Genomic DNA, 25485 nt, shown 5'->3' with positions numbered 1-25485 from the left:
TAATTGAAATTTAATGTATAACTTCAAATGTTGCTGTAGTTTTCACTAAAGGCTATATAACCAATAGACAGCTATTTAATTTTAATGCCCCAAAATTAGAAACAAGTGTATACATGGATCAGTTTTTTTATAGTATGTTGAAGCAATAACAAAAAACTACTCTGCCTGGCAAGTCTAAACCTTATTTTTGTTTTATCGTTACAAAAAGTGTAAGTGCAGTTTTAAAAAGCTACAAGATGATGTGTACAAATGAAACTTTATTGGATGGTGGAAATGCTTTCTTTGGACAAAGTACATTGAGCACTAGGGAAAGCACCAAAGGTTTACAAATACATCAACAGTGCCCACTAATTCGATTGATATTTAGTGGCCTATGTGCCAAACAGTTTGTCACATAAAATGCAGTTTCTGCATAATTGTATATTGTTACTTTGTACTAATAGTACAATGCAGGAGATGTCACAGACATCTCTGGCAAAGTACTAATTAGCACTGCAGATCGCAGTCCCTATCATCAATGGGGACTACGATCTGACCATTATGTACTAAACTCGAAAAAGCTAAGCTTTCTGGAGTTTAGCACCGGTAGTTTACACCATCTTCAGATGGTGTAAACTACTATTTGCCTATGGTGGCTCTCCCCCGCAGCCCCCAGCCAGTTCCGAAAGCTGATGCTGTATGCTTGGCAGTGTCAGCTTCCCCCGGGGAAGTCTTTTACTTCTGTGAAAGACCTCCTAAATGCCAGGGATATAACTCGTGGAGACAGCGGTTACCACAACCACTGTCCCTGCGAGTACCTGGTAGTACATGGCCAGGATATTTTTATTGAAAATGTTCCCGGCGAGTTGGACAGTTAATTGCTGCAGTACCGCAATTATTAATACATAGACCCCTTAACCTTTGCAGTGACATAAATTGCAACTTAAAAGTAATTAACTCAGATTTACCGAAGAAAGTCTCCTAAGACGTCTGCGTTCAGTCAGATCACTAGAGAGAGAGAGATTATTACATAACCGTTTTAGAACTACCTCTTTTTTTTTTAAAAAGCACCAACAGCAGTAATTATCACTTAGGAGAGACACTAATGGGAACATTAATGAAAACTACTGCCGGCTTAATGCAAAAAAGATATATAATCGGCAACTGATCAGATTCTACAATCATATATAATACTAGTACAATTTAGAGAATGTAAGGATTGCCTACATTCCCTTAATGAAATTGTAAGTTGTGTGCTCTTTTGGATTGCGTTAAACATGCCTGGAAAATATCAGTGGGGGTGAAATAGAGATATGGTAAGAACTTACCCTTGTTATCTCTATTTCTACGAAGTCCATAGGGTTCCACAGGATACCTTGGGGTATAGGCGATGACGTCAGACATCGGGCACCAGAGTTAAGTTTTCAGCCTCCCAGGATGCACCTGGGGTCCCCCTCTTATACCCCGCCCCCTACCCAAGGCAAATCAGTTACGTAACAAGCCATAGGCTGTAGAAGAAAGATAAGAAAAAAAAAAAGTTCTGGAACACACAAGAATCACATTCTCCCCAGAAGGAGACGGAAAAAACGGTGACCAGAGCAGAGCCCATCTGCAGTACAGGTGCGACAGGGCGGGAGTCCTCTGGAACCCTATGGACTTCGTAGAAATAACAAGGGTAAGTTATTACCATCTCATATTTTCTAGTTCAGGGTCCATAGGGTATCCACAGTATACCTTGGGGTTGTCCAAAAGCAGTATCCTTTAAGGGTGGGGACGCTCCTGTGCTGAAAAGGAGAATCCGCCGCCCGAAGGAAGCGTCCTGAGAGGCGAATGTATAGAATGCATAATACCTCACAAAAAGGTATGGACAGAAGACTACATGGCTGCCTTGCAAAGCTGAACCGCAGAGGCACCACGTCGAGCTGCCCACGAAGGACCCACAGACCTAGTGGAATGAGCCCTAACAGAGGATGGAACAGGAAGGCCTTCATGAATATAAGCTTCAGAAATTGCCATGCGAATCCATCCTGCTCAAGTTTGCTTAGTGGCAGGCCAACCCTTCCTTACAGAAGCCATAAAGGACAAACAAGGAGTCAGACTTCCTAAAAGAATTAGTGTGGTCAACATAAATCCTTAGAGCCTGCACCACACCCAAGGTGGCCTCACCAACCATGAGGTCTGGTGAATTAAAGGCTGGCACTAGGATTTCCTCGTTGATGTGGAAACTAGATACCACCTTCGGGAGGAAACTAGGGCGAGTGCGAAGCACCGCCCTGTCCCTATGAGAAAGGGAGGTCGACATGAGAAAGCCCCCAATTCTGAGACCCTTTTGGCCGAAGCAATGGCCAGAAGGAATACAGTCTTAGCTGTAAGCCATTTCAAATCCACTGAGCCCACTGGTTCAAACAGCAGTCCTTGGAGAGCCCTCAGGACCACAGCAAGGTCCCAAGGAGCCACAGGTGGAACAAAGGGAGGCTGAATACGAAGTACACCTTGCATAAAGGTGCAGACATCAGGAAGAGTAGCAAGCCTACGTTGAAACCACACTGACAGGGCAGAAACCTGCACCTTCACAGAAGCAAGGCGAAGACCATGATCTAAGCTGCCTATAGGAAAGCAAACACTCTGGATTTCCAGAACACCTGAGGATCATAGCTCTAGGGCGACACCATTCAAAGAAAGTATGCCATACTGGAAAAAAAACTGGACCTTAAGAGGGCTGTCTCAACAGTCACGCCGTCAAAGACAGACGACTCAGGTCCGGGTAATGACAAGGACCCTGTGACAACAGGTCCGGGCATAGAGGCAACAGCATCGGAGTGTCTACGGAGAGACTCCGAAGGTCTGAGTACCAGTGACGTCTGGGCCACGCTGGAGCTACCAACAGGAGTGTGCCACCTTCTTGCTTGAATTTCCGAACCACTCAAGGAAGAAGGGAGAACGGAGGGAAGAGGTACGCAAACTGGAAGGTCCACCGGAACGACAGAGCGTCTACCAGAAGAGCCTCTGCGTCTCTTGTTCTTGACCCGTACACAGACAGCTTGTTGTTGTGTCGAGAGGCCATGAGGTCTATCTCTGGAAGGCCCCACTTGTCCACCAGGAGTTGAAACACCTCCTGGTGAAGAGACCATTCTCCCGGATGCACGTCCTGACGGCTGAGAAAGTCTGCTTCCCAGTTGAGGACTCCCAGGATGAACACTGCTGACCGACTTCGGGTTCCTCCTTGGCGGTTTATGTAAGCCACCGTGGTGGCGTTGTCAGATTGTACCTGCACAGGTTTTCCATGGAGAACATGTTTTGATTGCTGGAGAGCACTGAATACGATGCGAAGTTACAAGATATTTATTGGAAGCGCAGATTCTGCCAAGGTCCACCTGCCCTGGAACAAGTGTGGACCAGTCACTGCTCCTCAGGCTCGGAGCCTGGTGTCAGTCGTTAGAAGGTCCCAATATGCCACCCAAAAGGGAAGTCCCCTGTTCAGGTTTGTCGTTTGCAACCACCAGGCCAGAGACAGACGAACCTGCGGAGAAAGCACCATGGCCTGTGTCTTTATCCAATGGGGCAACCCATTCCATCTGGAGAGGATCAACTGCTGCAGAGGTCTGGAGTGAAACTGGGCATACTCCACCATGTCGAAAAGTCACCCCATGGAGCCCAGTAACCTCAACGCTGAGTGAATAGACATTCGACAGCTCTGAAGGCAACTGCGCACCCTTGCCTGTAATGCAGAGATCTTTTCCTTAGTCACAAAGATCCTCTATTGTTGAGAGTCCAACAGGGCCCCTAGATGGAGCATCCTCTGCGAGGGAACCAGGGTGGATTTCTTCCAGTTTATTAACCAGCCGTGATTCTGCAATACTGAGATGGTCAGTTGCAGAAGAAGCTGGAGCACCTCTGGAGACCCTGCAAACAGAAGGTCGCCCAGATAAGGCAACAAGCGGACCCCCTGCATACGCAGGTGGGCTGCCATTACCGCCATGACTTTGGTCTGGCAACAGTGCCTCGAGTCTTTACCAAAGGGCAGTGCCTGGAACTGAAAATGTTGGTCGAGCACTGCAAACCTGAGGAATTGCTGATGCGTTAAGATAATAAGAGCTATGGTAAAAACTTACCCTTGTTATCTCTATTTCTACAAAGTCCATAGGGTTCCACAGGATACCTTGGGGTATAGGTGATGACATCAGGCACCACAGAGTTATGATTTCAGCCTCCCAGGAAGCACTGGGGTCCAGGATGCACTGAGGTCCCTCTCCTATACCCCGCCCCCGAGCCTCAGGCACCCAGTTACGTTACAAGCCATAGGCTGGAGGAGAAAAGAGTGAGAAGAAAGTCTGGAACACACAAGAAATCACATTCTCACCAGAAGGAGATGGAAAAACCGGTGACCAGAACAAAGCCCATCTGCAGTACAGGTGCGACAGGGCGGGAGTCCTGTGGAACCCTATGGACTTCTTAGAAAGAGATAACAAGGGTACGTTCTTACCATAGCTCTTATTTTCTACTGCAGGGTCCATAGGGTATCCCCAGGATACCTTGGGGATGTCCCAAAGCAGTATCCTTTAAGGGTGGGGATGCTCCTGTGCTGAAAGGAGAATCCGCCGCCCGAAGGAAGCATCCTGAGAGGTGTAGGTATCAAATACATAATACCGTACGAAAGTATGGACAGATGACCACGTGGCTGCCTTGCAAAGCTGAACCGCTGAGACGCCACGTCTAGCTGCCCACCAAGGACCCACAGACCTAGTGGAATGAGTCCTAACAGAAGATGAAACACAAAGGCCTTCATGAAAATTAGCTTCAGAAATAGCCAGGCAAATCCATCCTGCCAACATTTGCTTAGTGGCAGGCCAACCCTTCTCCCAGAAGCCATAAAGGACAAACAAAGTCAGACTTCCTAAAAGAAGCTGTGCGGTCAAAAGTTTTAAGGCCCGCACCACATCTAAGGTGGCCTCACCAACCGAAAGATCCGGTGAATTAAAGGCCGGCACAATAATTTCCTCGTTGATGTGGAAACTAGATACCACCTTCGGGAAAAAACCAGGACGAGTGCGAAGCACAGCCCCGTTTCTATGAAAAATGAGAAATTGAGGTTGACATGAAAGAGCCCCCAATTCAGAGACCCTTCTGGCCGAGGCAATGGCCAGAAAGAATACAGTCTTAAATCGTAAGCCATTTCAAATCCACTGAGCCAGATTGTTCAAATGGCGGTCCTTGAAGAACCTGTAGGACCACAGCCAGATCCCAAGGCACCACAGGTGGAACAAAGGGAGGCTGAATGCGTAGCACACCTTGCATAAAAGGTGCGGACATCAGGAAGCGTAGCAATCCTACGATGAAACCATACTGACAGGGCAGATACCTGCACCTTTAGAGAAGCAAGGCGAAGACAGTGGGCCTGATTCAGACCCGCTAGCGAGCGCTCGCAAGCGGGTCGATGTTGTCCAAGTGCACATGCGCACGACGAAGGCGGCTCAGTCGTGCGCATACGCGAGACCCGAATAACGTTGGCCAAGCCATCATTATGGGTCCCGCTGTTGATTGACAGCACGCCCCCTGTGGTGGGAACGCCTACCGTCTGGGGCCGGCCCCACTGACATCACTAGTGATGTCAGAGCCAAAAGCACTCCAGGGCTTGCGGCAGCGAGACCCTACCACAGGGTCTCATCGCAAGCCCGATGGTCGCGATGGTCTTGACCATTGCGACCATCATTTTGGCCGCTCGCTATAACTGTGGGTGGCCAGAAGGCCGCTCCAAAATGGAGGGACGGCCCTGATTCAGAGCGAGCGCTCTGTCAGAGCGTCCGGCTCTGAATCTGGGCCAGTGATCTAAGCCTGCCTGTGGGAAAGCCAATACTCTGGATATCCAGAACACCTGAGGATCATAGCCTCTAGGGCGACATCACTGAAAAGTATGCCACACACACGATGGTAAATTCTTGCAGATGAGGGTTTCCAAGCTCTTACCATGGTATTAACTACAGAGCTGGAAAAACCCTTGGTCCTCAAGAGGGCAGTCTCAATAGCCACGCCGTCAAAGACAACCGACCCAGGTCCGGATGATGACAAGGACCCTGAGATAACAGGTCTTGACGTTGAGGCAGCAGCATTTGAATGTCTACCGAGAGACTCAAAAGGTCTGAGTACCAGTGCCGTCTGGGCCATGCTGGAGCTATAAGCAGGAGCGTGCCTCCTTCTTGCTTGAATTTCCGAACCACTCGACAAGCCCTTGCATCTCTAGTTCTTGACCCAAACACCGGCAGTTTGTTGTTGTGTCGGGAGGCCATGAGATCTATTTCTGGAAGGCCCCACCTGTTCATCAGTAGCTGAAACACCTCCTGGTGAAGAGACCACTCTCCTGGATGCATGTCTTGACGGCTGAGAAAGTCTGCTTCCCAGTTGAGGACTCCTGGTATGAACACTGCCGATATTGCAGTGAGATTGCCTTCCGCCAAGCTAGAATGCGGGACACCTCTGTCAGAGCCGCCTGACTGCGGGTCCCTACTTTTTGGTTTACGTAAGCCACCGTGGTGGCGTTGTCTGACTGTACTTGCATGGGTCTTCCGTGCAGGACCTGTCTTGCTTGCTGGGGAGCCTTGAACACTGCCCAAAGTTCCAATATGTTTATTGGAAGAGCAGCTTCTGCTGACGTCCACCTTCCCTGGAAGTCAGGACCAGTCACTGCTCCCCAGCCTCGGAGACTGACGTCCGTCGTCAGAAGGACACAATCCAATAGAGGTGCCCCCTGTTCGGGTGAGCCGTCTGCAGCCACCAGGCCAGAGACAGACGTACCTCTGGGGAAAGCACCACTGTGTCTCTATCCGCTGGGGCAATCCTTTCCATCTGGAGAGGATCAACTTCTGCAGAGGTCTTGAGAGGAACTGGGCGAACTCCACCATGTCAAACAGACACCATGGAACCCAGTAACCTCACTGCCGAGTGACTAGACACCCGGCAACTCCACAGGCAAATGCAAACCTTTGCCTGTAACGCAGAGATCTTTTCCTCCACCACAAAAATCCTCTGATGTTGGGAGTCCAACAGAGCTCCTAAATGGAGCATCCTCTGATGGCATCATGGAGGACTTCTTCCAATTTATCAGCCAGCCGTGATTCTGTAACACAGACTGTCAATTGCAGATGGCACTGAAGTTTCTCTGGAGACTCCGCCAACAGGAGGTCGTCCAGATAGGGTAACAAGTGAACCCCCTGCATCCGCAGGTGAGCTGCCATACCTGCCATAATTTTGGTAAACACTCGAGGCGCTGTGGCCAGACCAAAAGGCAGAGCCTGAACTGGAAATGGTCGTTGACCACTGCAAACCTGAGGAAACGCTGGTTCGCTGAGACAATAGGGATATACAGGTAAGCATCCTGAATATCCAGCAACACCATGAAATCCCCAGGCTCCATCGCTAAGATGATGGTACGCAGGTTCTCCATGCTGAACCGGGGAACCCTCAAAAATTTGTTGAGGATTTGAGGTTGAGTATTGGCCGGTAGGACCTATTGGGTTTCTGTACCAGAACAAGATTGGAGTATTACTCCAATCCCCTATGGGAGAAAGGAACCGGCACTATGACCCCAGCCTGGAGCATAGAATGCAATACTTTCTGGTACTCCAGGGCCTTGTCCTCATTGGACTGAAGACATGTGGTGAAAAACCGGCTCGGAGGCCTCCGCCGGCAGGAGAGGGCGCACCGCTGAGAAACTACTTGTCTTACCCAAATGTCTGATGCGGTCAGACGCCAACACTGGACAAATTGAAGAAGTCGGCCTCCCACTTTGGGGTCCCCCAAAGAGGCCCGCCTCTGTCAGGCTGAAGGCTTGTAATCTGACTTGGGAGCCGGACGTCTGGTACTCCAAGCCTGTTTCTTCGGCTTTGCAGTTCTCTTGGCTTCTGTCAGTCTCGGAAAGCACTGTACCTTGGACTTACCCTGGGTTCTGTAAGGACGACGAACCCGACCCTGATGGGACCATAGCTGATGGCAGACTTGGCCGCCGCTAGAGTAGCCACAATTTTGTCCAGATCAGGCCCAAATAGGACTTGTCCATTAAAAGGCAAGCATTCCAAACCCCTTTTGGAATCTGCATCCGCCTTACAAAAAGGCAACCATAAGGAACGGCGAGCAGCCACTGCTGCCGAGGAGATCCTGGAAGCAAGGAGACTTATATCAAAGGCTGCCTCATTAATGCATGTAGCAGAGTCTCTTAGATTACCCACTAACTCCACCAGGTCAGGTGACGAGTCAGTGTCCAGAGACGCCTACAATCTATCAGCCCAGCGCTCCATGGCTCCAGCCACCCAGCACACGGCCATAGCCGGTCTGGACGCTCCCCCAGCAAGGGAATAAATGGACTTCAGGCATATTTCAACCTTGCGATCCGTAGCATCCTTTAAGGAGGACATTGAGGGCATAGGAAATGTAGCACTCTTCACAAGGCGTGTGACATAAAAGTCCACTTGTGGAGGAGTTTCCCACTTTGAGAAATAATTATCCACAAAAGAGGACGAGACGGCCAAACATCTTTGAGGCTGGTACCACTTACCCAGAGTTTTCCACGTCTCCTCTAAATGGTCCACTAGCTGACCAGATAGGGGAAACAGTGGCATCACCCTTAATATCCTTAAAGAAAGCATATTTCGATTTAGTCACAGGGGGGGTCGTCCTCATCAATAACTAGGGCCGTACGGACTGCACGTATAAGGCCTGGCATGTATACCTTAGACTCCGCCTCTCTTGTATGGAGAGTCTCCTGGTCAGAAAGGTCTAACAACAGTCATCAGTCGACACATCATCTTGATCATACTGTGCAGGCTGAGACAGCAAAGGTCGCTTATGCGGCCGCAATGATGACTCCCCCTGTAAAACATCCGACAGGTGTTGCACCGTAGTGAACAGGGAACTAACCCACGCCGGCTCTTGTGCGACCTGAGGGGGCGAGCGCGGGAGACTCTGGGGCACCCCTGTATGGGAGATGACACCATTGAGTGCTGTGAAAACACCATCTGGGGCAAAGCAGGGGGCGTCGCCAGCTGGCCCACAAGGGTTGTAAGTGCCTTAGCAAAACAAGCCCAGGGCGGCTCCTGCACAGGTGCAGTGACAGAAATCGGGCGTGACATTAAAAAAAAAAAACACACCTTACATAGCCCCTCAGAAGTTCCATCACCCTCCGCCGATGGTACTTGACATATGGTACACTTTAGCCGCAGAGGAAAATCTCGTTTACATGATGAGTGAACTGAGCTGTATGTGACACCTCACAAAACACCACTTGTACAGTGAGGCAATAACACCCTGCAACATCGCACCGCAAGGGCTTTAGCAGAGAAAAATAGGGATAGTTAAAATGGCTGACAGTAGAAAATTAAAGCAGACAGCAGTACTAGCATTAAGTCACATACAATGCAGAATGATCCTGCACTATCAGCGCTGTGATCAACTACTCAGACTACAGAGCCTGGTAGGAAACAGTGCTGCATTCACAGACCTTGCACCGAAGGAGAGGTATGCAGGGGGGACCCGAACCACGATGCCACCGCTATCAGCATCTAGCAGCGCTTGCCAAGTTAGAGAAAATGGCCGCCGAGGAGCAGAAAGGAGGCGGGCCCGGGGGAGGAGCGCCTACACATAAGCCAGTCCACAGTGGAAAGGACGTGTGCAGCAGGGGAGGCTCCGGCTGCTGTGCAGGGAAGGCGCGCTCCCATGGTCTGCATTGAACCCTCAGGACGCCGGACGTTTCTGCACCGCCACGGCCCGCTGTCCCAGGGGGGTAGTGGAAGCGCAGGATCAGTACCAGGCTCCACGCTGCGGCCAGTCCTCAGGGAGCCCACTGCCTGGGGACTCAGAACTGTGACCAGCGGGGACCCACCGCGGGACCCCGCCGCTTACCTTGCCCCGTAGTACCAGCACAGTCCTGGTAACCGGGGTCACCGCTAGCTGTGACCCCAGTTATTAACCAGAATCCCCGGATCGGTACCTGCGTTCAGGTACCGGTGGGGTGGAGGAGTGACAACATGGACGTCAGTACTGACTGTCCATGCTGTACACTCAATGTGCAGACACAGCTGCCCGAAGAAACTTCAGGGGCCTTAACAGACCCCCCTCTGATACAGGTGCATGTGACTCAGAGCCGGGCACCAACGAAAACAATGCCTGAGGCTAGGGGGCGGGGTATAGGAGAGGGACCCCAGTGCATCCTAGGAGGCTGGAACCATAACTCTGTGGTGCCTGATGTCTGACGTCATCACCTATACCCCAAGGTACCCTGGATACCCTATGGACCCTGCAGTACAAAATGGGGATATGCAGGTAAGCTTCCTGAAAGTCCAACAACACCATGAAATCCCCAGGCTCCATCGCTAGTATGATGGAACGCAGGGTCTCTATCCTAAACAGAGGCACCCTCAAAGATTTGTTGAGGGATTTGAGGTTGGGTCAGTAAGACCCATTGGGTTTCTGCACCAGAAAAATATTGGAATAGAAACCCATGCCCCTCTGGGAGAATGGAACAGGCACTATAACTCTGGCGCATAGAGTGCAACACTTTCCAGGGCTTTGTTCTGATCTGACGGAAGGCCTGTTGTGAAAAACCTGCTGGGGGGGCCTGCGCCGGAAGAAGAGGGCAAACCCCCGAGAGACCACCTAGTGTACCCAAGTGTCCTTGGTAGTCAGGCACCAACACTGGGCGAATCGAAGCAGGCGGCCTCCCACTCTGGCATCCCCCCAAAGGGAGGCCCTGTCCGTCAGGCCGAAGGCTTATCGTCAGACTTGGGGGCAGGGCGGCTTGTACTCCAAGCCTATTTCTTGGGCTTGGCAGACTTCTTGGGCCCGGCCTGTCTCGGAAAGGACTACACTTGGGACTTACCCTGTGCCCTATAGAGCCGAAAGGACAAACCCAGACCCTGACGAGACTGTAGCCGATGGCAGACATGCAGACTTAGCTGCTGCCACAGTGGCCACTATCTTGACCTGATCAGGGCCAAACAGGACCTGTCCATTAAAAGGCAAGCATTCCAATCCCTTCTCGGAATCTGCGTCCGCTTTCCAAGAGCGCAACCATAGGATGCGGCGAGCGGCCACAGCTGCCGAGGAAACTCTGGATGTGAGGAGACCCATATCCAAGGCTGCCTCATTAATGTACATGGCTGGAATCTGTATGAGATCCCGGCTGCCGCATGGCCGGGAGTTCGAATCCCGGCAGCGGCAGCCCGACAAAACATTAGAGCCCGGCAGCAGAAACTCGACAGCGCTGGAAATCCCGATCATGTAAGGCAGGTATCCACTAATCTAACCTAACCCCCCCTAACCCTCCTTAGGGGTGCTTAACCCTAACCTCCCCCCTGTGCCTAACCCTAACCCCCCCCCTTCCCCGCTGCCTAACCCTCCCTAGCCTAACCCTAACCCTCCCGGGGGGGTGCCTAACCCTAAATCCCCCCCAGGTGCCCAAAACCTAACCCTCCCCCCCCCGCGGCGCCCGGCATCCCTTCAGTCTGGATGCCGGGCGCCCGTCTCCCGGCGTCGGGGAAATTACAGGAGTCTAGATATAGATGCCGGTCATTTACCCCACGCCGAGATAAAGCAGTCGGTAAGCCGGCTGTCGGGAATCTGGCAGCCGGCTTCCCGATTGTATACCACGTGGCTGAGTCCGAGATTGCCCACTAACTCCACCTGCTCTGCAGAAGAGTCAGTGTCCAGAGAAGCTTCCAAACTATCAGCCCAGCGCTACATAGCTCTGGCCACCGAACACACAGCCATAGCCAGTCTGGACACCCCTCCAGCAAGGGAATAAATTAATTTCAGGTATATTTCAACCTTGCAATCCGTAGCATCCTTTAAGGAGGACATGGAGGGCATGGGCAAGGTAGCACTCCTCACTAGGCGTGTTACATGAGAATCCACTTGCAGAGGAGATTCCCACTTAAAAAAATTATTATCCGCAAAGGGGTAAGCAAAAGCGAAACGTTTGAGGCTGGTACCGTTCACCCAGACTTTTCCACGCCTTCTCTAAATGATCCACTAACTGACCAGATAGAGGAAATACAGTGGCATCACCCTTAAGTAATATCCTTAAAGAAGGCGTATTTGGATTTGGCCACTGGGGGATAGTCATCCTCAATAACCAAGGCCGCACGGACTGCCCGTATAAGGCCAGGTATATACTCTTTAGACTTAGACTACTCCGCCTCCTTCGTACGGAGGGGCTCCTGCTCAGAAAAGTCAAAAATCTCACCATTATCAGACTGCATATCATCCTCCTCATTCTGAGCTGCCTGAGACACTAAAGGCCGCAATGATGACTCCCCCTGTAAAACGTCGACAGCTGTCGCACCATATTGGACAAGGAATTCACCCACGCAGGAGCCTGTAACACCTGGGGAGCGAAAGCAGGAGACACTGGGGTACCATCAACTGTCTGGGGTACCCCTGCATGGGTGACAACCCCATCTGGGAGAACGCAGGGGGTCTCGCTAGCTGGCCCACAAGAGTTGTAAGTGCCTTAAGCAAAACAAGCCCAGGGTGGTTCCAGCACAGGCGCAGTGAAAGAAATCGGGCGTGATATAAGATAATACGCCCTACATAACCCCTCAGAGTTTCCATCTACATGTACATTACATGTGGTACACTTTAGCTGAAGAGGAAAATCACGTTCACTGTCAGACATGAGTGTAACGGAGTGTGTGTGACTCACCTCACAGATAAAAGCTATTACAGTGAGGCAATGAACACCCTGCAACAGCACCGCAAGGGCTTTAGCAGAGGTAGAACAGGCATAGGAAAATGGCTGACAGTCAGAAGTGAAAGTACAGGCAGCAGCGCTAGCAGTAAGTCACATACAATGCAGAAATAAATCTCTGCACTACCAGCACTATGATGAACTACTCAGACAGAGCCTGGTAGGAAACAGTGCTGCATACTCTGACCTTAATCGAATGAGAGGTATGCGTGTGGACCCGGAGCACAATGCCACCTGTATTTGGCATCCAGCAGCGTTTGCACAGTTCCAAGAAAATGGCACCCGAGGAGCAGAGAGGAGGTGGGCCCAGGGGAGGAGCGCTGGCACAGCCCGCAAGACCTCTATGGAGAGGCACTTTGCAGAGGGGGGGCGGCGGCTGTGAGACAGGGAAGGCGCGCTCCCCTGGTTACAATTAACCCCTGGGACACCGGACTTTGCCGCTCAGCCGCGACCCTCTGTGGAAGCGCAGGTTAATACTTGGCTCCACGTGCAGCCAGTACCCAGGGAGCCCCCTGCCTGGGGACTTAGGACTGTGTTGATCGGCGGGTACCCTCTGCGAGACCCCGCCGCTTACCTGTGCTCTTGAATCCGGCCACAGTCTGGGTAATCAGGGGTCACCGCCAGTGGTGACCCCAGACACCCACCAACATCCCCGGATCAGTACCGGCGTTCTGATCCAGCGGGGTGGAGGAGCGACAGCATAGACAGCTGCCTTAACAGAACTTCAGGGGCCATAATAGCCCCCCTCTGTTAAATGGTGATGCGACTGAGCCGGGCACCTACAAAACTGATTTGCCTTTGCTCGGGGGCAGGGTATAGGAGGGGGACCCCAGTGCATCCTGGGAGGCTAAAACCATAACTCTGTGGTGCCCGATGTCTGACGTCATCGCCTATACCTCAAGGTATCCTGTGGATACCCTATGGACCCTGAAGTAGAAATATATATTTTTTTATACACACACACACACACACGTTAGCAGCCCGTCAAAATGACAGGACATGGTTGCGCTCGCGAAAAGTCTTATTTGAGCGCTGAAAGGGGTCCCCTCTATTACCCAGAAAAAAAGAAATATATTCTGTATATTACATATAGATATTGTGAGTTCTTGCAATATACTTACTTGCCATCCATTTCTTGAAAGACAATCTAGGGGAGGGGGAAAGACAGATACATATGATTACTAATAGGAAAAAAATACACGTACATAGGCTAAATCATCTGGTGCTGCAGTTTCAAGAATGCTAAAGCTGCACTGCTGTCATAAGCATATAAAAAGCAGAATACTGCTGATGACAAGTTATGAGGGATCTGTCAGAGGCACAGCTTAAAAACCAACCAAAAATATTTATTTTGGTTGGAGCAGTGATTCTTAACCCTAACCCTCCCTTAACAGGTCATGTTTTGAGAATTTCTGACAGTGGAAGCTGGTGGGATAATTACTGACCCAGCAAAATTGATCAACTCACCTGTGCATGATTAAATATATCCACAGCATGACCTGATGGTGGTACTGGAGATTAGAACGACTGCATTGGAGTTAACCAAGACGAGAAAACTTACATTTCAACATAAACCCAACAGAGAGGCCTCTAAACAATTGTGCATTTAATCTTTGAGGTGAAATGCTTGGTTACACAAGCAATGGCTTACTATCATGTAGAACACTGTACACAAACTTAGCAACAAACTAATGGCAGCTCCTAAGTGGACCTCATAGCACAGTTGTGAAAAAAAAAATGAAAAGCCAATAGCAGTCATTTGTCATCCAAAGGTACACTTGTGCCCAAAGAGGAGAACCCTTCTAATGGATAATTTGGGGTCATCTCTTCAAAGTCACAAACACTGATACCAATTTGCAGTTAATATATGGATGCGAGAAAACATAATAATAATAATAATAATAATAATAATAATAATTAAATAAATAATAATCCAGAGTAGGCACATTATTAAGACAAATGACAAAGTTATAATAAAACGTTATATGTTTTTCAGTGTTTGGTTTATCCCCATATTGGCTCTGTGACTATATAATAAAATTAAGTGGTGAAAAATGATGATTAATTTTATTCCTAAATATTGACTGTTGACATTTTTATAATTTGTTCAAAGGAATTCACAAAATTAATTAAATTATTTGTATTAGTCTGAAAGTCAGGTAATATTATATTAGGAATTATTTATAAAACCCTGCACTGCTTATGGTTTACAAATATACATTATTTAGACAGTTATGCTATCATGTAGCGGTCATATTATTTTCATATGAAACAATAGCCTTCAAAGTCCTAATGGAACATTAAATGAACATCAAAACAGGTAGTGGAACTGGCACATTATATATTTAGTTATTGTAACTGTATTTTGTAACAATGTTTTTTAAACCATTATTTCCTGTTTCTCTCTGCAACACAATAACAGGATTACAGAGTAATGTGCCATCTCTTCCTTCGCAGTTGACTCAATTATTTTCTCAATTTCTCATGTCCCTAATTGTGTAAAGGCATGAGCACAGACCTGACCTGTCCTCTGTGCTTCTAAAGAGATAGATTTATGATGCAGCTATATATAAGGATTTATAAACAGACGATCTTTGAGATAATTTAAGGTAGAATGACCTAAAAGTTAAGAAACTAGTGATTTTAGCCTATATTACTCAAATTATTGGTGAATTCAGTAACAGCAATAATAAGGAATTTCCTGTATATTACTAATATCTGCAACATGGTTCAGTGGTAAGGCAGTCTGATTGGTAAAGTCTTTTAATTGCAATACTGTGTAAAATGTGCTATATTGCACCACAAAATTATCCATTATTCTTAACCACTTACCTGGAGCGATCGCATGACATGTGACAGCAGCCATCCGGGCTTTCACTGGGACAGTCACATCCCATGCGACTATCTGGTGCTCTATTCTCCAGCTGTAACAGAGGAGATTTCTTCTTTCTCCAGCAATTATGCAGCAGTCTGACCACCAATATCACTGCCAGCATGTGCTAGAAGGGGGTGGGGGTGCCTGGCACTTCTACAGGCAATTTTGCTAAACCAAAATATTTAAAATGTTTTTAAAATGGTTTCTGACCAAGTTAAAAAACACTTGGGAAAAACAAAACAAAACAGTAAAGTGGTTAAGAACATAGTTGCAAACTATTTCATTTCCAGGTCCAAGGTATAAGATTCTTTAGGTTTCATAGATTTATGCTGCTCAGTCCTTATGCCCCATCACTTTACAGAACAGTGTGGGTACAGCAGGAGACCCCAGCACCACATAAACTGTGCCCACTTCCTGGGCAGTGTATAGCCAAACATAAGGCCCCCATACATCAGCAATCGATTGAAATAGGGAAAGATTTTTATACACAATCGATTGTAAATTGCATTATTGCTGCAATTAATCTCTGATGTATGGGGGCCTTTACTTGTGCAGAGAACCAACTGATGGCTAATTGAATTGACCTCATTACAGGAGTAAAGTGCATTATATATCCGTGCTGCAATCTGCAACATGGAAGCACTGTACTCAACTTGCTATAGAGTGACTCTCTAATCCCAAAATAGACATTTTTTCTTCAAGAATACCTTTGCCTAGATGAGAAACAGGGTAACACAACACTGTGCCTTTGGCGCTTATCTAACTTCTTATTTGTAGATGGCAATCCAGCAGCATGCTGGTGCAGTAAGAGGTAGCTCATGTAAAGTGAATGCTGCGCTTGGACTTTGCAACACAGGCCTCCTGCCATCAGCAGCAGAGTCAATATGGCCTTATGCATGAGCTTTCCCTCAACAGGGCCACAAATAACCCTTAACACATATATCCCAACCTTTCAAGTTGGGGGCATCAGGACAAAAGGGGCACACATGAAAAGGAGGGCAGTCACACTTCCGAAAAGCTGGACAAGGCCCATCCATTTCCCCTCCTATAAAACACCTTTTGAATGCCGCAGCACCAGTTTACTGCTGTTTTGTAGAGCACTGTTAAATTATACCTCCCAAGTTCAATCTGAAGCATATAGCTGATGATGTTGTTTTCTTCTGTCAGATGATCAGCCTTACACATACATAGATGCACAAGAGTTATCTTGAGGCGTGCCAGAGCACTGCACGATATCAGACACATGCAGTATTTCTAACCCCATGCCTCCCACCTTTTTAAACAAATGCAACAAAGTGGCCTCTGTACACAACACAGGGGCAAGCCCAGCACTTCTGATTGTGCTGGACCACCCCTTCAGTGCAGCATGCACCAGTGGCAGGTACATGTGAACCCATCCACAGTCCTGACAAAGAACAGTCATTCCACATTATTATATAGATACTAGTAGTGCTAAGGGCCTATTAAAATGGCAAAATAAATCATTTATATTCTCTGTCAATTTCAGCAACAGAATTTTTTTAGTGGGGAGAACACCACTTTACTCTATGATATCTGTAAACATCAAACAATTCCATGGGTTGGGTACAGGATCCTGCCAGTCAGCAAACCAACAGCAGCATCCAGATAGTCCACATCCCGACGTCTGCAGCCAAGTACCCTAACCCTCCCCCTAAACCACCTTTCTCCCAACCTAACCATAAGCCTCCCGTCCCGCAGCCTAAGCCTCCCCCTAGTGCACAACCCTAACCCCAAGCCTAAAACTTGCCGTTGGGATGTCAGCGGATGGGATTCTGGAGCCAGGATCCTGATTGGACCATACTGCTGTATGTCTACGGAAACCATGCAGCCATTTCAAAATAAAAAGATAAGCACACTTCTGTTGCTTATCTTTTTTTAACATATCAGCAGGATTACCTGCCGGTATGTGTAGGGAGATCAGTAGTACCTGACAGAACAGAGGTGCAGGTATTATCACGCATGCACCGTCCTTGCCAAAAGAGAGCTAACATTTTAAGCAAGAACTCGCACATGTGCTGGGCCGGAAGCAATATCACTGGAGGGTGTAGTTTTCTCTCCCCCACGCTGACGGCTGAGATGTTAGGACAGCTCACCATTGTTTCCTGCTTCACCTTGATAAGAGAACTTTAGCAGCACGATATGTACCACAATAATACACCTCCCTGCAAGTCCCCTTTGTGCATTTACTTAAAGAAAACTCGGCTTAACCCAGTGGGGGGTAAAATAAATAAAGCAGTTTTTTTATTTTACCACTCTTCACCATCACCACCCTGAGATGGCAACAGTGAGGAATGGATGGCAGCAGTACTGTTACCGCCAAAACGTTAACTAGTGCCCTCACCAGACAGTCAGAGAGCACTGCCAATAGCATTTGTCAGGTGTCAAAAGGCCCTATATGCAGCGGGAACAGCAATCATCACCAGATAGGGCTTCTTAAATACACCTCACAGGAGGGTAGGGTTCAGGAAACAATAATATGTAACAGCCTGTACATGATAATGTAGAAAGATAACTGATACCCCTTTTACACCGACCTAAAAATCGCAGGTTGATGCGCATCAACCCAGGATTTGTCTGTGTAAATGGATCCACCCAGGCCAGGGACCCGGGGATCCAACTCGGGTACTTTGCAGGGTCGGCCAGGGGTCGTTCCCGTGGCATCCTGCAGTGTAAACTGTGCAACCCAGGTCACAATGACCCAGACTGTGCCGCATGCCGCCCGATTGGCCAGCTTCAGTGGCGTTTGGAGAGGACATCACTTCAAAGCGTCCACTGCAACGCCAGGTCACTGCAGACCCGGCTCCGGTGTGAGTGGCGCCATCTCAGGAATATCCTGGGTCAGCGCCTCGCAGTATGAAAGGGGCAAGTTCCGGGTCTGATCCTTATTGGAACCCTGTACCAACCCCCGAGTCAGACCAGCATGCAAGACTGAAAAACTATTTATGCAATATAACACCACAGGCAGACATAGGAGCCAGCTCCACGGGTGCCCAGGCTTCCCACAGTCATGTCAGTGCATATGGACGGACTGGGAGTACCCCAATTATAGAGACAAGCTGGCTCCTATACAGACACAGGGAATGTAGCCATACGATAGGTCTATGGGATAATGCAGCCTGCTGCTGATGCGTATCACTAGTAATGGAGTTGTTATTACACCTACCTGCGAACAAGGCTACAGAGGGAAGGCTGGGGCCTGCTGCTCGGAGGTTCCCCGGTCACTGTGTCCAATACCCGGATGATCACACAGCCGCAGCGGTTACACCGGAGCTGCCTCAGCCTTTTTGAAATTTAGCCGCCCTAGCCCTGGCCCCGCCCCTCCACGCTGATTGGACTATGTTCCTGCTACTCAGGCTGCTGGGTCTGCACTGTTTGTTTACCGGATCGCTGCAGCAGCAATGAACAGAGCGCGGCTCCTAGCGTTGCCCTATGCTACACATGACTGATGTACGGCTGCTGCCGGGCGTGACTGCGCCCTGACAGTGTAACCTGCTGCGCCGTCTGCTCACTCCATAGCGCCAAACAGGATAACTGTATGCAGTGAGATACTTACTATATGTAGACAACTGTGGAACGAGTCGCCGGCGGGTGACGAGGTGGCCGAGTGGTTAAGGCGATGGACTGCTAATCCATTGTGCTCTGCACGCGTGGGTTCGAATCCCATCCTCGTCGTAAGATCTCCACCGCTCTTTTACTCTGCACAGAACTGCTCCTATATACATCTGGTAATGCTTGTGGTATTCTTTGCCCTGACATGGCATTTACTGAAAAAGTGACTTTTAATTATTTGGATTTGGGAAAACAGCCGAGAGCACAGGGCTGCAGGGAAAATAGGCTGCTACATCTTCTGTGAGGTCTAGCAATAAACATCATTTATCTAGCCATGAGCTGCCACATGACCCATTATGTCCCAGTAAATGACGTGTGATCCCCAAATATCACTGGGGCAGTCTGCTAAAAGGAATGCCAACTGACTATAATGATAACCAGGGACGTAGGAAGGGGGCGGCAAGGGGTGGGGAGCAGCTTCCCTCCCCAAACTTCAGAGGTGCCGTTGTCTCCACCTGGTGGGCGGTGGCCCTTTAAGCTCTTTTACATGCCATCGCCCACCAGGGACTTCCAGGGTCTTCTATCTTCACCTGGTGGGGCAGCGGCCTTTAAGCTCTTTTGCATGCAGCCACCCACCTCAGTGTCCTTGGTGTCTTCAGCTCTTCCCAGTCAGACTGCCTATCCCTGCCTCGCAGCTGGCAAATTTAAGCCCGCCCAAGGAGTCGGGGAGATGACGCAGTGTGCCGCGATTAGCGCTCACCGCAGCCATATTGATTGACGCCACCCTTGGGCGGGCTTAAATTCACCAGTGCGAGGCAGGGATAGGCAGTTTGACTGGGAAGAGCTGAAGACACCAAGGGCGCTTGTGGCGGCATGCAAAAGAGCTTAAAGGCCGCTCTGGGCACACACTAGGGAGAAAGGAGGGGGCCCCAGAAGGGGAATGCACATGGGCCCCCTCCTATTAATACGCCCCTGCTCCCATGTGTGTAGGCTGCTAATTTATTTAAATTGCCCCATGTGTGTGGGCTGTCAGTATATATCAAGTGCTCCACATGTCTGGGCTGCAGAGCCGTAACTAGACTTTTTGGTCCCCTGTGCCAGAGAGAGTATTGGCGCCCCCATTTTTTAAATAGGAACATAAGAAAGTGCACCTGAAAAAGGGCCATGGCCTCATGGGGAAGGACCTGGGTAGAGATAGGAGAGGCCAGGAGATGCTGGGGGTAAAAGAAGAGGAAGCTACAAGTGAGAATGATAATAAACAGAAAAATGGCAGGCCCAAACAGCACCCCCTGCCCCATGCGGTGCCCTGTGCCATGACACTGGTCGCACTACCCTAGTTACAGCCCTGTTTGGAGTGCCAAAGTATTTTCTTCTAATATATATATATATATATATATATATATATATATATATATTATACATATATAATACATACATACATACAGCAGGTAAAATAAGTATTGAACACATCAACATTTTTCTGTCATTACCAACAAAGGCTTTTGTACAATGACAGAAAAATGTTGATGTGTTCAATACTTATTTTACCCGCTGTATATATGTAATGTATGCTCATATATTTATGTATATAATGCACACACATATATACATATTTATATGTGTATATATATACTGTATATACATATATATTTTTTTCATATAATCTTTTATCTTCATTCAGCAGCACAACACAGACTAGGACTTGTAATGGCTGGGGGCTGGGGCAGGCTGCTGGCCACTGCTCTTGGAATTATACTGTCGCCCCAGTCTCTGTCTTGACCGGATCTTACCTGGCAGGTCCTCGGTCCTGTCATCCAGTCCAGTGTCACTCCACAGACTCTGCCGGTTCACACAGCGCCGCTCCCTGCCAGCCAGACCCACCAGAAACACACAGCAGCCAGCAGCTCCTCACTGTGGAAGATTTGGGTGGGTGACATCATGACGTCTCTCCCATCCTAATAGGTTGCCGGGATGTCAGAAGGAGGCGGGGAGGCTGTGGTTGTCTGACCCGTCTGTGCTGGGCGCCAGATTAAAGAAGATAGAATCGTGAGGTGGTGGGCGGCAGATGTTTCGCCTACACGCTGTTGCTCTCTGTGCAGAGGCACCAACCACACCCCCCTAGCTACGGCCCTGCTGGGCTGTTAATATTTATCAAGTGCCCGTGTGACTGGGCTGTTAATATTTATCAAGTGCCCCGTCTGTGTGTGCTGTTAATATTAATCATTCATCTTTATTAGTTTCATATTCACACTATGGCCCTAACTGTGTGTAGTTTGTATATTCTCCCTGTGATTGCGTGGGTTTCCTCTGGGTGCTCCGCTTTCCTCCTACAATCCAAAAAATATACTAGTAGGTTAATTGGCTACCAACACAAAGAGACAAACCCCTAGTCTGGTGTGTGCATGTGGTAGGGAACATAGGGCCTGATTCAGCTCCCGATGTTTGGGAATCTGTGCTGGTGCCAGACATGTTCTGGGCATGTGCAGACGGGTCTGCGAGGCCGCATGCAGACTGTCAGTTATTGACAGTCTGCTGCCGTTTCTGGGCGGGGAGGGGGGGGCGATGGCCTTCGTTTCCTGACACGGAGGCGTTTCGGTGCCATTGCTGGGGAGGGAAGAAGCTAGGTTCTCCGTCGGCTGTGGGAGATTTCCTGGCCTCTTCCCCTGAACTGTGATGGCCGGCTGCGAGACCCCATGGGTCACTGCTGCCGGGAAATGGTACGCAGATTAACCGATGCTTCGTTAGGCAATGCAGCTCGGTTAAGTAATGCACAGGGGGTATGATGCCTCCTGTGCATTACCATATCTGCAAGGATCGCAGTTGCAAAGCTGCCTGTGTGCATACATCATATATCTATAGCCTGCGTGCATACTTCATATATCTATAGCCTGCGTGCATACATCACATATCTATAGCCTGCGTGCATACATCACATATCTATAGCCTGCGTGCATACATCACATATCTATAGCCTGCGTGCATACATCATTTATCTATAGCCTGCGTGCAGCTTTGCAATTACAATTCTTCTTATTATTATTATTATCATTTATTTATATGGCGCCACAAGTGTTCCGCAGCGCCTTACAAAGTACATAGACAAAAAAGTAACCATTGACTTACAACACAATACAATACAGGACATGGATAAACATTGCTATATTAGTGACATTAACGCCCGCACAAGCACCCAAGTGTTAGTTGCCCTAGTGGCTGGTAAGAGATAAATTAAATTACAGTAGGGAGAAGCACAAGAGGGTAGAGGGCCCTGCTTGAAAGAGCTTACATTCTTTAAGGGAGGGGAAGACAAACAGGAGCGACACAGAATGGGGTGGGCCAGGAGAAAGGAAGATGTAGCAGCAAGTTAGGATGAGAGCTGGAAGGCTTTAATGAAGTAGTGGGTCTTAAGAGCTCGTTTGAAAGATGGTAGAGAGGTGCAGAGTCTGATAGGGAGAGGGAGGGAGTTCCAAAGGTGAGGAGCAGCACGGCAAAGTCTTGGAGGCGGGAGTGGGAGGAAGTAATCAATTGGCATGAAAGGCGGCGTGTATTAAGTGAACGAAGAGGGCGGACAGAAGAGTGAAGGGAGATGAGATCAGAGATGTAAATGGGAGAGGAATGGGTGAGGGCTTTGTAAGTGAGTGTAAGAGCCTTGAATTGGGTTCTGAAAGGGAATGGGAGCCAGTGGAGGATTTGCAAAAGAGGGGAGACAGATGTAGAGTGTTTGGAGAGGAAGATGAGCCGAGCAGCAGCATTGAGCACAGACTGGAGAGGAGAGAGATGGGATTTGGGGAGGCCAGCTAGGAGAAGGTTACAGTAGTCCAGTCTGGACATGACCAGTGAATTTACAAGGGTTTTGGTAGCATCCTGGGTGAGAAAGGGTCTGATCTTGGAAATATTCTTGAGATGGAAATGACAGGACTGTGAGAGGTTCTGAATGTGTGGTTTAAAGGAGAGGGAAGAGTCCAGGATGACTCCAAGACAACGCACTTTGGGGCTAGATGAGATAGTAATGCCATCTATTAATAAAGAAATAGTGGGACATGATGTTATGTGGGAGGGTGGGAAGACTATCAGCTCAGTCTTAGACATATTAAGTTTGAGAAATCGCTGGGACATCCAGGAAGAGATAGCAGAGAGACAGTTGGAGATACGAGTCAATATAGAGGGGGAAAGATCAGGTGAGGAAAGGTAGATCTGAGTATCATCAGCATAGAGATGATAATGGAGGTCAAAAGAGCTGATGAGTTTACCTAGAGAAGACATATAGAGAGAGAATAGGAGAGGTCCAAGAACAGAACCTTGGGGAACACCTACTGTAAGAGGCTGTGGGGGGGAGGAGTCGCTATGAGAGGAAACAGAGAAGGAACGGTCAGAGAGGTAGGAGGACAGCCAGGAGAGAGCAGTGTCACGTAGACCAAGGGAGTGAAGTATATGCAGCAGTAGAGGGTGGTCCACAGTGTCAAAAGCAGCAGAGAGTTCAAGGAGAATGAGCAGTGAGTAGTGGCCCTTAGATTTGGCAGCAAGGAGGTCGTTGCTGACTTTTGTGAGGGCAGTTTCAGTGGAGTGGAGAGAACGGAAGCCAGACTGAAAAGGGTCAAGGAGGGAGTGGGAGGAAAGAAATGTGGTGAGGTGGTTGTAAACAATATGCTGAAGGAGTTTGGAGGCAAAAGGGAGGAGAGAGATTGGACGGTAGTTAGAGAGAATGTTAGGATCAAGGTTAGGTTTTTTAAGAATGGGAGAAACACGGGCATGCTTGAATGCAGAAGGAACAGTGCCAGATGAGAGGGAGAGATTAAGGAGGTGGGCAAGATGGGAGCAGGCAGAAGGAGAGAGGTAGCGGAGGAGGTGGGAGGGGAGAGGTGGAAGGGGGGAGGACTGGATAAGGGCCTTAACTTCCTCTCCAGTCACAGGGGAGAAGGATGTCAGAGTCTGTAAAATGGATGGGGAGGGGTGATCCGGGAAAGGAGGAGGAGGAGGAGAGCTGGGGGACTGGTTGGATATGATGTCCTGACGTATGGAATCAATTTTAGATGTGAAATAGGTAGCAAAGTCAGTGGCAGAGAGCAAGGAGGGGAGACGAGGAGGGGGTGGACAGAGGAGGGAGTTGAAGGTGAAAAAGAGACGCTGGGGATTTGAGGACAGAAAGGAGATGAGATTATTGAAATATGACTGTTTAGAGAGGGAAAGGGCAGCACTGTAGGATGACAGCATGAATTTGAAATGGAGAAAATCTGCCTGAGAGCGTGATCTTCTCCACTTTCGCTCGGCGGTTCGTGAACATTTTTGCAGGTATCTGGTGCATTTGGAATGCCAGGGTTGAGGTGTGAATTTGCGAGGGTGAGTAGTGATTGCCGGAGCAACAGAGTCAAGAGCAGAAGTAAGGGAGGCATTGTATAGGGAAGCAGCTTGTTCAGTGCAGGAGAAAGAGAGGATAGGGGAGAGAAGTGAGTCAAGTAGGGAAGAAAAGAAAGCAGTGTCGATGGCTTCAATGTTACGCTTAGTGATGGTGGCTTTCGGAGGTAGTGGAGGGGAAGGAGAGAGGGATAGGTTAAAAGAGAGGAGGTGATGGTCAGAGGGGGAATGGGGAATTGGAGTAAGCAGAAATATCACAACGGTGAGTGAATACCAGATCAAGCAAATGCCCACTTGCATGGGAGGGTGAGGAGGTCCATTGGGAGAGTCCAAATGAGGAAGTGAGGGTGAGTAGTTTGGAGGCAGCAGATTCTGTGGGGATATCAATAGGAATATTGAAGTCACCGAGGATAATAGAGGGAAGGTCTTAGGAGAGAAAGTGAGTGAGCCAGGAAGCAAAGTTGTCAAGGAACTTGGAGGGAGGGCCAGGGGGACGGTAGATGACAGCTACTCTGAGGTGTACTGGTTGGAAGAGGCGTATAGCATGAACTTCAAATGTGGAGAATGTAAGGGATGGTTCTGATGGTATATGTTGGTATGAGTAACCAGGGGATAGAAGGACCCCAACACCACCACCATGGCGACCCCCAGGCCTGGGGGTGTGGGAGAAGGTGAGGCCCCCATAAGAGAGAGCTGCAGGAGAAGCGGTGTCAGAAGGTAAAATCCAGGTTTCAGTAATGGCCAGGAGATTCAGGGAGTTGGAGATGAAAAGGTCATGGGTGGGGGACAGTTTTTTACAGACTGATCTGGCATTCCAGAGGGCACAGGATAGAGTGACAGAGTTGATAGGAGAGATGTGAATGAGATTATCAGGGTTGCAATAGCGTGGAGATGAGAATACTTTGGGAGACCGAGATGCATAGAGTGTAGGGATCACACGTGCTCCTGTGCTAGGAGGGGACCCTGTAGGAAGTGG

General features: G+C 48.9%; 1 protein-coding gene and 1 non-coding gene across 2 annotated transcripts in view; one reads left to right on the top strand and one right to left on the bottom strand.

The window, feature by feature from the left end:
* LOC148442374 (outer kinetochore KNL1 complex subunit KNL1-like) overlaps nt 1-18860 on the bottom strand; it is a 138433-nt gene extending 119573 nt beyond the window's left edge. Inside the window, exons 1-3 of the mRNA XM_088464012.1 lie at nt 18772-18860; nt 13834-13859; nt 948-987 (exon numbers count right to left, since the gene is read on the bottom strand). Coding sequence (XP_088320138.1) covers nt 948-987; nt 13834-13844 — 51 coding nt within the window. The 5' untranslated portion in view covers nt 13845-13859; nt 18772-18860. The remainder of the gene's footprint in view (nt 1-947; nt 988-13833; nt 13860-18771) is intronic.
* Nucleotides 18861-19198: 338 nt separating this feature from the next.
* TRNAS-GCU (transfer RNA serine (anticodon GCU)) lies at nt 19199-19280 on the top strand. The gene has a single exon. It is a non-coding gene; the product is annotated as a tRNA-Ser (tRNA).
* The last annotated feature ends 6205 nt before the right edge of the window (nt 19281-25485 follow it).

Source organism: Taudactylus pleione, unplaced genomic scaffold, assembly GCF_031769625.1.
Source record: "Taudactylus pleione unplaced genomic scaffold, aTauple2 ptg001562l, whole genome shotgun sequence".
Taxonomy (NCBI): Eukaryota; Metazoa; Chordata; class Amphibia; order Anura; family Myobatrachidae; genus Taudactylus; species Taudactylus pleione.
The sequence above is the reverse complement of the archived record's forward strand: the minus strand, read 5'-3'. Positions and strand labels throughout refer to the sequence as shown.